Raw genomic sequence first — 15,629 nt, forward strand, 5'->3', positions numbered from 1 at the left:
ATACCGACGCGATCTAAGCTATTGAGCACCTGCTGGCCGCCACTAGCTAATGGAGTACATAATTCAATTCGCAAACAATTACCATTCACACACATAAACACTCGCTAAATACATATGTACACAATGTGCATGTGTGTGTGCGTGTGCGTGTGCGTGTGCGATAAGAATTGCCTGCAAATTCGACTGACAAATACACGAATCCAAATTGAGACAGCAAATATGCACTGAAACAAATAGACAAACACCTGCTAGAAGAAAGCTCTTTGATTTTTAAAAACGCCTACAAGTATGGCTAATAATTGAAAACAATTTATTTGCAATAAATTAAAGTTTATAGAATTTAAAAGTCAATTTGAATGCCATGAATTCATTAAGAAAAAAATGAAGTTATCTCTGGTCTTTCATTTTCATCTAATCTGGTGAATATATGGATGCAGGGCCAAAGCCATATCAATTCATCTACAGACATTGGACGTTGGCAAACTGCTTCGAGTCCCTAGGTACACTTCCATATACTTACGTATACATTTACATATACACACATATAATACATATGTATGTACATATCTATTATGTGTGTGCCAGAATGTGAGGGTGTATGCGTACCAGCTTAATAATATTTAGTGTCAATCAGAAAAACTTGGTAAATCTTTTACACTTTGGCAGCCATCATACATATAACCACTAACCAGAGAACACATAGACCGGACACGTAGTGCAAAGCGTTTTGCACACTTATTTTCAAGCATTGGTTCCCAGACCGTTCGTATTTGCTCGGCTCCTCACTTTTTAGGCTTGTGCTACTAAAATATGGGAACACAAAATCATTTCTCTTCATGCGCTCGACCGAGATGGTCGATTGTTAAACAAAAGATCCCTCTATGCTAAATGTTTCCCTTGCTCTCTCTCTCTCTCTCGATGCTCTCTGCTCTCTCAAATGTGTATATGTGTGTATGCATGTGAGCACAAGCAGCAGCTCTGAGCTGCCAGCTCACGAAAATTGAAATTTCTTCGCAGCAAGAACCCATGCCTTCCCTTCTGTGTGAAGAGTATACCGAACTTATCAAACCGTTTGCCAAGCTCGTGCAAAATATGTATATGTGCTTTCGATTTTATTTGTGGAAAGGGTATGAAAGCGTTGGTGCTCATAGTGAAAATGCTTTCGCGACGAGCCTGCACGCACACACTCTCCCTTGCTACATGTACTATGAGCATTTGTATGCCTGTGTGCGAAGCTCTTGCTGCTAGTAGCAATTTTAAATCCCAGCATTTGCATTTGGTTGATCTTGTGAAGTGCTCACATACATATGTATGTATGTATGTATATACATTTGATTGTGTGTGTATGAATGGGATCTGAATCGAACAATTATGGGATATCACTTGTAGAAGCATTTGTATGCCTATGTGCTTTTACATGTGCGTGTGTGTATGTGCCTGTGTGTATGCATGGGACGAGAACATTGGCTGCCTACCTCAACTAAGAATTGTCTGAATGATTTTGGGTTCGAAATGAAGAGGCGTGCTTATACATACATACATATGTATGTATGTATTTATGTAAGTAGCTGATTAACTAAAGTGACAAGTGCATATGCCAATTCTTTGTGGCACTGTGACCGTCGAATAACTCATACTGTATGTGTATGTGTGTAGTATAGTTACTGGCGGGTAACTCGCGCTTATATTTAAGCACCTGGATTTAATTTTAATGATCCTGGGTTGGCTATCAGAAGGAAATAAAAAAAAAAAGTTTAGTACCTTTTTTGGCTCAGTATACAAATGGGATGCGATTTTCGATCCTTTGTACCTGTTCATATAGTTACATACATATACAGGTGCATGCCAATAAAAAAAAAAAAACTTCTAAAAAGAAATGGCATATGCACTTGTCACTTTAGTTATAACTGCGCCTCTTCAATTCGAGCCCAAAATCATTCAGACAATTCTTAGTTGAGGTAGGCAGCCAATGTTCTCGTCCCATGCATACACACAGGCACATACACACACGCACATGTAAAAGCACATAGGCATACAAATGCTTCTACAAGTGATATCCCATAATTGTTCGATTCAGATCCCATTCATACACACACAATCAAATGTATATACATACATACATACATATGTATGTGAGCACTTCACAAGATCAACCAAATGCAAATGCTGGGATTTAAAATTGCTACTAGCAGCAAGAGCTTCGCACACAGGCATACAAATGCTCATAGTACATGTAGCAAGGGAGAGTGTGTGCGTGCAGGCTCGTCGCGAAAGCATTTTCACTATGAGCACCAACGCTTTCATACCCTTTCCACAAATAAAATCGAAAGCACATATACATATTTTGCACGAGCTTGGCAAACGGTTTGATAAGTTCGGTATACTCTTCACACAGAAGGGAAGGCATGGGTTCTTGCTGCGAAGAAATTTCAATTTTCGTGAGCTGGCAGCTCAGAGCTGCTGCTTGTGCTCACATGCATACACACATATACACATTTGAGAGAGCAGAGAGCATCGAGAGAGAGAGAGAGAGCAAGGGAAACATTTAGCATAGAGGGATCTTTTGTTTAACAATCGACCATCTCGGTCGAGCGCATGAAGAGAAATGATTTTGTGTTCCCATATTTTAGTAGCACAAGCCTAAAAAGTGAGGAGCCGAGCAAATACGAACGGTCTGGGAACCAATGCTTGAAAATAAGTGTGCAAAACGCTTTGCACTACGTGTCCGGTCTATGTGTTCTCTGGTTAGTGATATAACGCATAACAATTCAATTTACGATGCCATCAGTATAATTTCAGCATACGTGAAAAGTACACACATATGTACATATATGCTTTATATGTATGTATGTATAGTTGTCAAGCTGCCCGCCAAATCAAGTATCTGTCTGTCCGTCTCAGTTGTTTCATCTGCCCCTCTCTCAGGCACACTCTGTTTATTTCTCAGAATATATCTTTGTCCCTCTCTATTCCGATATATTATAATTTCTCTCTCACCCAATATGTTTCTCTGTCTCTAACTCTATCTCTGTCTCTCTCTATCTCACTCTGTCCCTGCTTGCACCTTTATCTCTCTTCTTCCTCACTTTGAATGTTAATTTCATAGCTATTCTATTTGCCTGTCTTTCTTTCTCAATCTATTTGTCTCTCTCTCTCTCTATCTCTTTTTTTAACCATATTTTTCCTTTTCTTTTCATCATTTCGTTTCTCTCTATCTCTTTTTACCTCTGGATACAACTCCTACTCTCTCAGTCCCTCTCTGTATCCCTTTCTCTAGATTGAATTTTCTCCATCTCTTTCTCTGTCTATTCTCCTGTCTATACATACCTCTTTCTTCCTCTCTGCCTCATTCTTTCTCCAATTCTCTCTCTCTCCCTCTGTTGCAATTATACATGAACATAAAAGCTTAATTTACGAAAACAAAATTTAACTAGTCTATTGCAGAAAAGCTCTCAAAAAATGCCAAACTTAACGAAAAATTCTTAAAAAATTCACCAATGCCTTTTCAACACAGAGAGCTTTACGGATGATAAAGCTTAAATTAAGTTGAATGATGCACCTCTCAAACAGTGCACAGTTGAGTTTGTGTTTCAGTTGGAAAGCTCAAGCTCAACGGAATGCTCAGCTCCAAGCAGAAGCTTTAATTTCTTAGTTGGCTAACAGAAATACAGACAAGCCGAAGGCCCCAGTAGACAGTGACTCATTCTAAGTTGGTTTTAATTTTATATGAATTCTAACATATTATAAACAAATAATTGCCCAGCTTTAAATAGTTGTTGAAGTTCATCAACTATTGTGATGGCCATAGGATTAAAACACATTTATATCACCAATTATTTTTATTAAGCTCATAATATATAACATTTATCTAGCTGCGATATGATGAGTCACTGTCTACTGGGGACTTCGGCTTCATTATGGAGCAAGACAAATATTTTTACATAAGCGATGCGTAGAAGAGCTAAAAGCCTGTCCTAAAAACAGCTGTCTTTCAATTGAAATCTAAAAAAAGCAATAAAATATTTACCTAACTCGCAAAATAAAATTAATTATAGTAAAGCAGATATAGTAAATGAGTATGTATGTACATATATGACCGTCTAGAATTATACAATTTAAATGATTAAATATAAGAAGATTCGAAGGATTCGATATTTCTTATTCCCTCAATTTATAAGTGTCTCGGGCAACTCATCCTCAAACTAGGTTTTGCACAGTTTCGGCTTGAAAGATTGGGAAATGAAGACCCATTTAAATTGACAAACGAATTTTTGGTTTTTTTTTTAATATGTATTTGCTCACAAACATATAGAATTCATAAGTTTTTATTTGTTTTTATTTTGTTTTATTTTATTTTTGCTAATTGATTTACTTATTGATAATATTTTTCGTAAATACTGCAATTGCAATAGCCTTAAACAAAAAAGTTTTACTAAACTTAAAACAAGTACGGAAATATATGATGCAAAAGTTGAAATATATTTAAAATTAGGAAAGATAAAAGCGAATTATTCATATATCTAAGCCTATGTATATATAGTAGATACTCGGCGTTGTCGTGTTTGTAGTTCCGTTTCTCATATACATATACGCATTTATTGTGTCACACGTTATATATCTCTTAGGGATTTGTGTTTTTGGAAATAGCAGTTCGATATACAAGATACATTCACTATAACTAAGGAGAAACCTAGAGAAATAATAATAATAATATATATGTATGTATACATGCAGGTTTCCATAAATATGTGTGAAAAGCAACCCAAATCGACGCAATGGATGGGATGCTTTCGTATTTCTCTGCTTTTTGGTAAAATAAATCTATTTCAGCTGTTGCAACATCCGTATCGATTCATCTGCGTGCGAGTCTTACGCCGTCTTCTTCTTCTTGAACTTGTTCTTGAGCAGTCCCGGCAGCAGCGAAGCGCACGCGCACAACGTCAGCACGCCCATCGAGGTCCAGGAGAAGGCTTCACTTGAGCTGCTCATCTTCTGCAGCGTTTTGCCCGCTTGAATAGCGATGACGGACGGCGGAGCCACGCCGCAGAAGGTGCCCAGGGCGAAGATGTGGAGCGGCACGCCAATGACCGGCGAGGCCAAATTGATGAACCAGTTGGGCAGGATCGGTGTCATCCGCAGAAAGAGCATGTAGTTGAACAGGCTGTCACGGTACTCCTCGACGTGGCGGGACCATTCGCTCGTCTTCTTTGGCCAAAAGTGTCGGATGAGACGGCGTCCGACCAGATTGGAGAGGGTATAGCAAAGCGTGGCGCCCAGCGCCGAGCAAAAGCAAATGAGAAACAACGCAATGGGGAATTTGTACAAGAATCCAAGTAAGATCGACAGGAATAACGACCCCGGAATGGCAAATGTTTGTAGGCTAGAGAACGCATTCAGTTAAGGCAACCAATTCAAGTAAGATGTGTATGTATGTAGAATAAAGTGTGTGAATGGCATGTGTTCATATTGCCTAGGGTCTAGATAATCGAGTCTAAAAACAGATCATCAGATATATTGCCAACTGACTGGGCTGATGGCCAACTAACTATTAATAGCCAAGTAACACACGAGTTGACAATGGCAATCGCGATCGCACCGGTAATCGGCATTCGCCCGCCCATTCGCCTTTGTCCCAGAAGCTAAGACGTGCCCGAGCCAAGCAAATGAACGATAACATAAAATGGCAAATGAAACGTTTACATTTCGCTATGCGATAAAAAACCAAAAGCGTGCTGCGAGAATACAATAAATTTTGATCAAATGCTGCTGACTCAAATTTTGCACTGTCTGCTTAACGCCCATTTAGTACATTGGATTAGAGCTTAGATTTTAGATTAATTAAATAACCAAGGTAGTTTCATGCTATGTTTCAAAACCTGATAACTGATATACATATATGTAATTCAAATCTCATGTTCCCACATTTGTACATACATATGTGTATATATATACATATGCATATGTATTTAAGTACATACATACATATATCACCGAGTTTTATCCAATGGAATCTGACACGTGGAATAAATATTTTCGTATTGAATGCGCTATACAAAAACGTCTTTAACAGTCCGCGTGAAAGATTAGTCATAATAAAAATATAAATAAAAAATAAAAACTTTTGTCAGCTTGAATTTAAATATCACATATGTACATATGTATGTATGTAGGTAACTACACAAATATTGTAAATCAAGATTACAAGCCTTGGGCAAAATTTGTATCGTTCTGTAGCAAAATTGAGGGCAATATTTACATACATACATATATGCAAACATATGTATGTATGTATGTATGCACGTAGTGTACAGATGAATATACATGCGCACATTCACGATTACCAAATGCTTTACTAATACATTCGCGCGATCACAGCAACACACACACATATATACATAAGCATGTACATATGTATGTATATTAACAACAAAACCAGCTTACAATCATTCGATCGCTACGTAAAATCGCAATTGCGTCGCCAACTACTTTGACGAATTGTAAAAAATAAAAAATAAATATACAAACACACGTATGCCAACAGAAGCTGAGTGTTTGCATATATGTACATATGTATGTATACACATATACTTATATTTATATTTACGTGCAGATGTAGATCGTGCTTCTTAATGAGCAAAGACAATGCAAATTAAAGAGTGACCAGCTCTCAGCTGTTTTGATATATTAGACATAACACACATACCAACGCACAAGCGCGTGTGTGCGTTTGCTTATGTTTTGTTTTATACCCTTGATCAAAGTTGTTGAGAAATGTAAAATACGCAGCAATTTGGCATTTTGAAAATAATGAAAAATAATCTGTATGTTGCCGTTTTCTGTCTATTTCAAGTCGTTCTAATCTCGCAACTATTCGAACATTCCTTTATCTTAACTCTTATACACACACATGCATACATACATACAATCGGTATGTACATCACAAATAGAATTGTTTTCAGCATTCCAAGAGTATTTCGAATTCGCCATTCGTATTATCTTGCTTTATTTATAAACGTGCCTGAGAACGCAAATCAGAGTGCGATAGCAAGAGAGTTTCCAGGTATGCGTCATCATGCGATTCCTCTCTTGCTACTGCAGAGAGTGCAAAGTGCACTCGTTCTATACCAGCAGCGTCAAACAGCTGATCAATTTGAGACATGTCCGCTCTTTTCGTTCTTTACGTTTTTTCATTGAATTTTTTATATGTATGTACATATGTAGATACTTATGTATGTATGTGTGTGTTTGTAAATTTTACTTCCTACATGCATCCAAAGCAACGACTACGTCGTCGTCTTCAATGCTAATTATGCGTGCCCGTGCATAATATTATAGAAATTTACGCGGGTGTATCGACGCACGTGTTGTGCGATTGTTGACCATGAATATTATTGCTGTTGTCGCACACACTTTTTTGGTCTAAGCTGACCATTTGTAGAGTATTTAAAAAAAGGGGTCAAGGTTAAATATAAGTATGCGACGAACGTGAAACTTATTGCGCAAGTGCCGTTATCTAGACACACACACACATGCATATATGTATGTCCATGTATGTATGTGCGTGTGATAGTTAATCAGATTAGTTAAATATTTGTTTTGGAAAAGGATACAATACATAGGCGACAACAACGCCGAACATCACTTCAAAATAATACATGTCCTTGTAGCGATCCAGGACCTTTGCTAGCATCTTCGCATCTTGAATATCACGTGGTATTTTCAAATGTTCCTTCTCAGAGCTAAAACGAAACACATATAAAAAAATAAACAAAACAAAAAGCGTTACTTACGAATGTAATAAATGCACAAGCTTCGTCTGCTGCGTATATGTATGTGTATGCGTATGTATGTGTGTCTGTGCTTCTGTGCGAGTGTAAAGTGGCGTGACTTTTAGTGAGCGCAAGCTCCCGTGCAAAGCTCGATATAATGTCAGGGGGAATTGACACAAGCACAGGTGACAGCGACTGTTCGAGCCGTGAATGCCCGACTAGAGCGGTTAGCCCTATTTAATGCTTTATAATAAAAGCTGATGTGCTAATTGACCGACTTTGAGTAAACTAGGAAATCTACCTGTACATATATATACATATATACATATATGCTCAAGATTAGAATAAATAAATGATTATATAAAAAGTATATAAATCTTTTGTTAATTTAAAGTGCGGAAACATCTTTAATAAACTTGGCTCTCATATCTAGAATAATCTTCTTGTTGGCATTATATCTCGTCACTTTGGGGGAGCCCTCAGAGAGATTTCTATTAGAGATACATAAATCTATATACATACGTATGTATATAGATATAACGTATAGATCACATACCTTATATAGTATTTTTCCTGATGGCATTAGATGAACTCCGAAGAATTTAGAGGGCGATAGAGTTTTCTCTTACATCAAATTTACAATTTACAATTAATATGGATATATGGGTAACTAGTAGAACAAAGCTGTTAGCTTAACTAATTATAGTTTGCGTCTATTACTATTAGACACATAGCGTAATATGGAAATCTGCTCCACTTTTTATGCACGTTTTTTGCACATGTTAACAACTCATTAAACCTTAGTTAATCCCATTTGTACGCACAGACTTGCAGTTTTTGTATGCAATGGAAAAAGAAAATGTTTGATCAACACTCACGCATTCAATTCGGGAAATATTGCATATACGTAGAACATGGTCATCAAACTGGCCACAAATATTGCAACCACGATGACTAGAGATTTCTTGGTGGCTTTTCGCTCGTCCGCAGACATTGCCTGTTTTTGGGGCGTCACTGGTGGCGGCTGCTGCGGCTGTTGTAGTTGTTGTTGCTCCTGCTGTTGTTGTTCCTGCTGATGCTGCTGCTGTAGCTGTGGTTGGAGTTGATTCGGTGGTTTTGGCTTGCCATTTGCGGGAATCCGCGAACGCACATTTGACATCTTATCAGTAATATCTGTGTTAACGTGAAAACAAACAGGTCAGCAAAGAAACACGTCATGTGCAATAGAGTGCGACAGAGATAGAGCGAGTGCGAAATAGAATTCGCAGGCGTGGGGGTAGTTGGGAAGGAGGCGCAGTATAGCTAAATTGATTTACTACTTACCGCTGTTCCGACTGCTGTTACTGATAAGTGTTACGCCGCTGTCGCCGTAGCTGTTGCTATTGCTGTTGCTCTCCGTTTTGCAAGACATCTTTAAAATCGTTAAAAGCACTGGCGATGCGAGTGAATTCTCGATTTGGATTAACACAGCGCTTGAGAGCACTTTGCCAGTTTCCGCGTTTGGCTTTGCTTGCGAGCTTTTCAGGGTGCTCCGCTTCTAAATGTATCAACTGCTTTTTTTTTTTTTTTTTTTTTTTTTTTTTTTTTTTTTTTGTTATTGTTGGTGCTGTTGCTGCATGTGTATGAGTATGTGTGTTTGCGCGCCAGCACTAGTCGCAACTATCCATTCGTACATATACAATTTAATCGATAAAAACGACGCACGTAAAAACAGAAGCTGTCCGCGACGACAATCAATGACAATTTTATATATTAGTTTGTCTTAGATGTGGCCCATCTCTTATACCCATGATATCATGCAATCAGGTTGCATTATTTAAAAACTCATGTTTTCTTTCTTTATTAATTAGACGACGGAGCTCACCCCACTCTTCTGTTTCGCGTAACACTCTTTTCGGTGTGGCCAGAGATTACTAACAGCTAAAATACAGCATGCGTCATTGATTTCAGAGAAAAATACTACTGCTGTAAATTACAGCTGGAAATAATAATACTAGCAAATGTCGGTTTTGAAAAACTGAACCATATGTTAGCATCAGCATTAAAATTTGACAGATAATTTTCCGTTATGTGAATAGAAATATTTTAAACTTTTTATTTAAAATATATTAACCTTTTCATTATTCAAATAAACTTAGTTACATTTTTTCATTTCATTTCGCCCTTCTTTTGTAGATAAAAGGCATTATGTGCCTGAGCAAATGATACATGTTTAAATTTTTCATCGGATCTTACAAATCATAAGAGCTGTTGTTTGAGTCAGTCATATTTATAAAGAAATCGTTGTCAGCATATTCTGATTCGTTTGCAAAATTCAAAGGTGCGAAATTTATCATATTTACGTTATTGGAATTATTAGAAATATTATTCAAATTATTACTTGAATTCATAGTTTCTGTTTCGTTTTTATCCTCATCCATGTCCTCTTCGGGCATGGACTCATTGCATTGAAAAACATGATCATAATTTTTGTTATCACATCCAGGAATTTCGAGTGACAATGTCGGCAAAATTTCCACATGTTCGACTACAGCTTTATCAGGAAAATTTTTCGTATCGGGCGTATTTTCTACCTCTAGCTGCGATGACTCTGAGGTTACGTCAGATATGTCAACCATATCAGTAGGAAGATCAACGGTCTCGATGCCGCTGGCGTGAGATGGCGAGGGCGAAGGGGCAAAATGTACCTGCTTATTGGGATTTGCTGTAGCATCAAGCTCATTAGAACTGTCCATTGAGCGATTGAGAACTAATATGGAGCGCAACGGTGGATCCATTGATGTGTCCATGGCAATAGCTTTATCAACGACTTTGTTTACCTCAGCATACTTGTTGATGAAATCCAATGCCGGCTGCAGCACGAGCGGTTCAACTTTCTTGGGCAGAGCCATAGCCTTGGTCTCGCAAGCCTTGACCTTGATGCCGGGTGGAAATGGAATCTTCCGCTGTTGAAAGAGTCGGCAGTATGAGAGCGAAAATGTAAGGCAAGTGCATTTCCCTTATGTTTACCTCAGCGATTTGCTTCCTCAGCTGCACCAAGGAAACAATCTTTTTGTTTCGCTGCTGAGTGGCCCGAGCCAATTTCTCGTTCCAGTAGCGCTCCATTTCAGCTGATTCTAAGACAATCCTCGAATTTTCTTCCTGTGCCTCCTTCAATTGTAGCTGCCATTTACGAAAGTCCTGAACTACACGCACACATAATTTGTTGTGTTTTAAATTCTAGTATACATACATATGTATTTAAGAATTAAGGGTACAAACCAATTGAGCGCGCTTCCATAGCGACTTTTCCCTCCAGCTGGAGTTTCTGCTCCATTTCGATGGCCCTGATTTTCTGCTGCACCTCCCGTTCCTTCCGCATAACCTCGAAGCTCAGCATATTCTTGATTTTCTCATCGTCGAACAAGTTGGCCATTGCCAGTAGATATTCGTATGAGCTTTGTATAGTTTTGGTAACGGTCTCCATCTGTTTAATTTCTTCTTGACGCACATCGGTCGCTTCACGCGCCAACACCATGTCGATACGCAAATTCGGTGTTTCCTTATGAAGGTCTGAAAATTGCGTAAATTACCTGGTATGCACTTAAAACTTTTTTGTAATGGCGGCTAAACGTACTTTTCTTTATTTTCTTGAGCTCTTCTTTGTCCTTAAGCGCATTTTCAAGTCGAGTTAATACACTACGCAAATCTTCATTTGATGTTGCCAAATGCATAATACTTTGGAACACTTGGGGAAAATATTCATAAGCCATTTCGCTTAATTTTTCTAGCTGCATATAGGCGCGAAGTGACTCTGCAAGTCAAAGCGTTAACAGTTATAAATTGCATATATCGATGATTTCGAATCTTTGAACACGACCATTAATCGGAACTGGAACTCATTTGGGAATTTCCTTCTTACAACTTTAAGTATTTTTTTCTATTTGCTGTAGCCTTCTTTTTATTATAGGGTAGTTAAAACTACGTGTTTTTTCCTTGGTGTTTAATTTTTTTTTTCTTTGTCAAATTGGTGTTAGGTGGGAAATGATATATGTATGTAATTGCTTTCGATAAGAAAGCGCCGCTATTTAAGCAATGCACTCGATTGCTGCCAATTGTATGTATGCAAAGTCAAATATCGATGTTTCAATTTCATCTTACAGCACTATTATAAATGGTATCACTCATGCGCGAAATCTGGCAATATTTATCGTGACGCACACTAACACACACAGGCAATCAAGCTAAGCAATCACTTTCCGAAATTGTCTGCGCTACCCTGAAGATGATGTGAAGAAGTTAATAACACAATCGAAACGCGATATTCAACGCGACTCATTGCGCTTTGGCAGCAATCTTTAAAATTAATTAGTTTACGTGACGCTATTTGCATGCCAAGCTGGCTCTGGGAATTTTGTTCATATCTAGCTAACTAGTCCACCATCTCCCTTTTCGGGATGTCACATTTCGAGCGTGAACGGGGCTCAGGCCCGCTGCCGAACCGTTGGCTTTACTGTCCACGAAAAAGCGACTCAATCATAGCAGACCGGTTCCTGGCCTTCAAAACCCCGCTAAGCCAGTCCTTCCAGGACAAGATGCCCATCGAGTGCACTTTTCGTCCCGAGATGCTCTTTGACTACTGCAAGACGCTTAAGGTAAGAGTTGTTAGAGGTGGCAATTTGGCCTAAAAAGGTGTTAATGTCTGTCTTACCTAGCAGCTAAAACTGGGCCTTTGGATTGACCTGACGAACACAAAACGATTTTATGATCGCAGCGTTGTTGAGGAGCGGGGCGCCCAGTATATTAAGTTGCAGTGTCTAGGTCATGGCGAAACTCCATCGCCGGAGCAGACTCGCAGCTTCATTGAACTGGTTGACAACTTCATCAATGAGCACCCGTTGGACGTTATTGCTGTACACTGCACACACGGCTTTAATCGCACGGGCTTTCTTATCATCTCGTATATGGTGGAAAGGATGGATTGCTCTGTGGAGGGCGCACTTGCCGTGTTTGCTAAGTCTCGTCCGCCGGGCATATACAAACAGGATTATATCAATGAGCTGTTCCGCCGATATGACGACGAGGAGGACGCTCCTCAGGCCCCAGAGCAGCCCAGTTGGTGTCTGGAATATGATGATAGCAATGGCAACGACGATATCGGTAGCAACAATAGAAAGCGTCGCTATGATGATAACTGTTCTTCGACCTCCCAGCAGGCTGCAGCGGCTGCAGCGGGATCTGGCACTGGAGGGGCTGAGGATGACGATGAGGAGGACGACTCAAATGCAAATTGTGATGGTGATGGGCAACAAAAGAAGAAGCGACGTCGCGAGCTGGTCGTCAAGAATGCGGCATTCATGGCCGGTGTACCCGGCGTGCGGCAGGTGACAGATCAGCCGCGTGTCGGTGAATTGCAGCGTCGGGTGCAAGACTGGTGCCACTGGCAGAAGAATGGCTTTCCTGGAGCGCAACCCGTATCGATGGACCGGCGCAACATCAAGAGGCTCAGTGAGATACCGTATAGGGTTTCGTGGAAGGCAGATGGCACACGATACATGATGCTAATCGATGGACGCAAGGAGATATACTTCTTCGATCGCAATAACTCCTGTTTCCAGGTGGAGAACATGTCCTTTGTCAGTAGCAAAAATCTACATGACCATCTCGATGGCACACTGCTGGATGGCGTAAGTGATTTAGACAGCATCTAGATGACGTCTCAAAGCCATGCTAATATAATTTTATATTTGTTGTACATTTGCAGGAAATGGTGCTGGACAAGATTGGTGACACTGTGACGCCACGGTATCTTGTCTATGACATTGTTCGCCTGGCGGGCCGGGATGTGCGGGAGGAACCATTCTTTCCAAATCGGCTGGAGTATATTAAAAATGAAGTTATAGGTGTGCGGGAATGAACCGAATCATCAATATATTTTGTATTTATGTTTTACAAACTCTTTGCTCCAAGGTCCACGCATCCTTGCCATGAAGCACGGCATTATTAACCGTGCCCTGGAACCCTTTAGCGTACGAAATAAGGACTTTTGGGATATAAGCACCTCGGCCCGTCTATTGGGCGAGAAGTTTTCACGTGCACTAGCTCATGAGCCTGACGGGCTTATCTTCCAGCCTTCACAGCAGCCGTATACCGCTGGCATGTGCTACGACGTTTTTAAATGGAAACCGCATGAGCTCAACTCCGTCGACTTCCGACTAAAGATAAAGACAGAGCGCGGCGAGGGGTAAGGCCAATTCAATATATTCTTGTATCCTGTTGACTATGAACTATTTGCTAATGTTTTCTCTAGGCTGTTGACCAAGAAAGTTGGCTTTCTTTATGTTGGCGGCCACGATGCCCCCTTCGGCCGCTTGCAGAAGCTGACAAAGGAGGTTCGTGAGCTAGATAACAAGATTGTGGAATGCACCATGAATCAATATGGTAACTGGGATTTTATGCGTGAGCGAACTGACAAAAAGTTGCCCAACAGCTACAACACCGCCGTCTGTAAGTGTTTCACTCTATACGACATTGCCACAGATATTAATCGAACGTTTCATTGCAGCCGTCCTGGAGAGCATCAAGCATCCTATTACCAAGGATTATCTACTAAGTTTCATTCAAAATTTCGGCTTCCGTGATGATCATACAATGATGCCGCCTCCAGCCGCACAGCGACGTTAGCCATGCTAAGAGCAGCTATCTCGTCTCCTATGCAAGACCACAGCCATCCCATAGATACCCTTGACATACACTCACTAGGAAATTATTAAACCATAATAAAGATTGGAATTCTGTTTTTCCGCAATTGCATACAAATTGTAAAATGTTTAAATTTAACGTGGATCGGGGTAAAGGCGCTAATAGTATTTATTTTTAGATTGATTTTAAATTAATTGGATTCAAGATCATCTGATATCCAGAGAGAGCTCATAGAAATAATCATTTCTAATTAAAGAAGAAAAATTGTTTTTTTTTTTTTCTAAATTTGTGTTTTATTTGTAATCGTCTTAAAGCAAACTAGATGCAAATAGATTAGCAACTATAAATTAACAGGATGGTTTGTGAACTAAGCTCCTGCTGGTCTTAGTTTAGACGCACTGGTACTTTCCTTAATATTTGCTTTATAACTGTTATTTTTATTCACTTCAACTAATTAACTTTTTTTAAGGAAAGGAACTTTATTTCAAGTTTATTCTTAATTTTTGTACAAATTAAAAAAATAAAATAATTTTAATAATGAGTGCTGTCTCCTTTGTTCAAAATAACCTCAAAGATCCGGTCTTTCATGGAGTGATACAATGAGTTTATGAAGCTCAGCGAAATCTTGCTCCAAGTCAGTTTAATTGCAGCTAGTTAGTGATTTTTTGTTTTCGTATTGTTTACCCCCATTCATTGAAAGCCATTCCCAAACACAACTCGGGCATTATGGACCGGAATATTATCTTGTTGGAAAATCCATGGCGATGGTCCGAGCAGATCCTTGATCTTGGGGAACTCGGACTGCAACAAGGTTTTGAAGCGCGCACCGGTCATCTTCTAATCTATGAAAACTAAATCTATTGCTCCATAAAATGTGATGGCACCCCACACCATTACTCCGCCTCCACGGCTGTGATCATATGTTCGTAAATCATCAGGGCCATCCCAAATAAAAACGTTTTTCATCAGTAAAAACAACCGAACGCCAATCATTGAGTCGAGTGTCGGATTGAACTGTCCATGTCATGTGTTCTCTCGCATATTGCAGCCGGTTTTCCTTACGTATAGCATTTAGAGGTGGTTTTTCCTTAACCTTCAGGAGCTTAAGATGTTTGCCTTTCTAATTGTACGCTGAACAGTTGAAAGGCTGGCGTTTACACCGGCTGACTCATTAATTTT

The 15,629-nt window shown here is 39.4% G+C and overlaps 3 protein-coding genes across 3 annotated transcripts; 1 reads left to right on the forward strand and 2 right to left on the reverse strand.

Moving 5' to 3' along the window:
- Positions 1-4,458: 4,458 nt before the first annotated feature.
- On the reverse strand, positions 4,459-9,690 carry stas (Transmembrane protein stas). The gene is made up of 4 exons (XM_018109151.3): positions 9,093-9,690; positions 8,648-8,942; positions 7,611-7,739; positions 4,459-5,380 (listed from the first exon to the last, which is right to left on the reverse strand). The coding sequence occupies exons 1-4, from the start codon at positions 9,178-9,180 to the stop codon at positions 4,870-4,872; spliced, it is 1,023 nt and encodes a 340-aa protein (XP_017964640.1). The 5' UTR covers positions 9,181-9,690; the 3' UTR covers positions 4,459-4,869.
- Positions 9,691-9,913: 223 nt separating this feature from the next.
- On the reverse strand, positions 9,914-11,682 carry corolla (synaptonemal complex component corolla). The gene is made up of 4 exons (XM_089264714.1): positions 11,386-11,682; positions 11,031-11,321; positions 10,779-10,954; positions 9,914-10,714 (listed from the first exon to the last, which is right to left on the reverse strand). Exons 1-4 carry the CDS (start codon positions 11,543-11,545, stop codon positions 10,001-10,003), a joined length of 1,341 nt encoding a protein of 446 aa, XP_089120840.1. The 5' UTR covers positions 11,546-11,682; the 3' UTR covers positions 9,914-10,000.
- A 232-nt stretch (positions 11,683-11,914) lies between these two features.
- mRNA-cap (RNA guanylyltransferase and 5'-phosphatase mRNA capping enzyme) lies at positions 11,915-14,726 on the forward strand. Its single transcript, XM_018109149.3, has 6 exons — positions 11,915-12,403; positions 12,467-13,435; positions 13,513-13,651; positions 13,719-13,992; positions 14,059-14,255; positions 14,314-14,726. The coding sequence occupies exons 1-6, from the start codon at positions 12,206-12,208 to the stop codon at positions 14,430-14,432; spliced, it is 1,896 nt and encodes a 631-aa protein (XP_017964638.1). The 5' UTR covers positions 11,915-12,205; the 3' UTR covers positions 14,433-14,726.
- Positions 14,727-15,629: the final 903 nt, after the last annotated feature.

The sequence above is a fragment of the Drosophila navojoa genome, chromosome X (assembly GCF_054131105.1).
Source record: "Drosophila navojoa isolate 15081-1374.11 chromosome X, UAZ_NAV_1.0, whole genome shotgun sequence".
NCBI lineage: Eukaryota > Metazoa > Arthropoda > Insecta > Diptera > Drosophilidae > Drosophila > Drosophila navojoa.

Bases quoted from the DNA above. Each gene is read 5' to 3' on its own strand.
- stas (XM_018109151.3), bottom strand. From the start codon at position 9,180: ATGTCTTGCAAAACGGAGAGCAACAGCAATAGCAACAGCTACGGCGAC. The intron at 7,740-8,647 runs GTGAGTGTTGAT...GTTTCGTTTTAG, and splicing joins ATATTTCCCGAATTGAATGC to CTCTGAGAAGGAACATTTGA. The intron at 5,381-7,610 runs GTATCCTTTTCC...TGCGTTCTCTAG, and splicing joins GTTGTTGTCGCCTATGTATT to CCTACAAACATTTGCCATTC.
- corolla (XM_089264714.1), bottom strand. From the start codon at position 11,545: ATGCAGCTAGAAAAATTAAGCGAAATGGCTTATGAATATTTTCCCCAA. The intron at 11,322-11,385 runs GTACGTTTAGCC...CGCAATTTTCAG, and splicing joins GCTCAAGAAAATAAAGAAAA to ACCTTCATAAGGAAACACCG. The intron at 10,715-10,778 runs GTAAACATAAGG...CTCTTTCAACAG, and splicing joins TGAGGAAGCAAATCGCTGAG to CGGAAGATTCCATTTCCACC.
- mRNA-cap (XM_018109149.3), top strand. From the start codon at position 12,206: ATGTCACATTTCGAGCGTGAACGGGGCTCAGGCCCGCTGCCGAACCGT. The intron at 13,436-13,512 runs GTAAGTGATTTA...GTACATTTGCAG, and splicing joins ATGGCACACTGCTGGATGGC to GAAATGGTGCTGGACAAGAT. The intron at 13,652-13,718 runs GTGTGCGGGAAT...CTTTGCTCCAAG, and splicing joins TATTAAAAATGAAGTTATAG to GTCCACGCATCCTTGCCATG.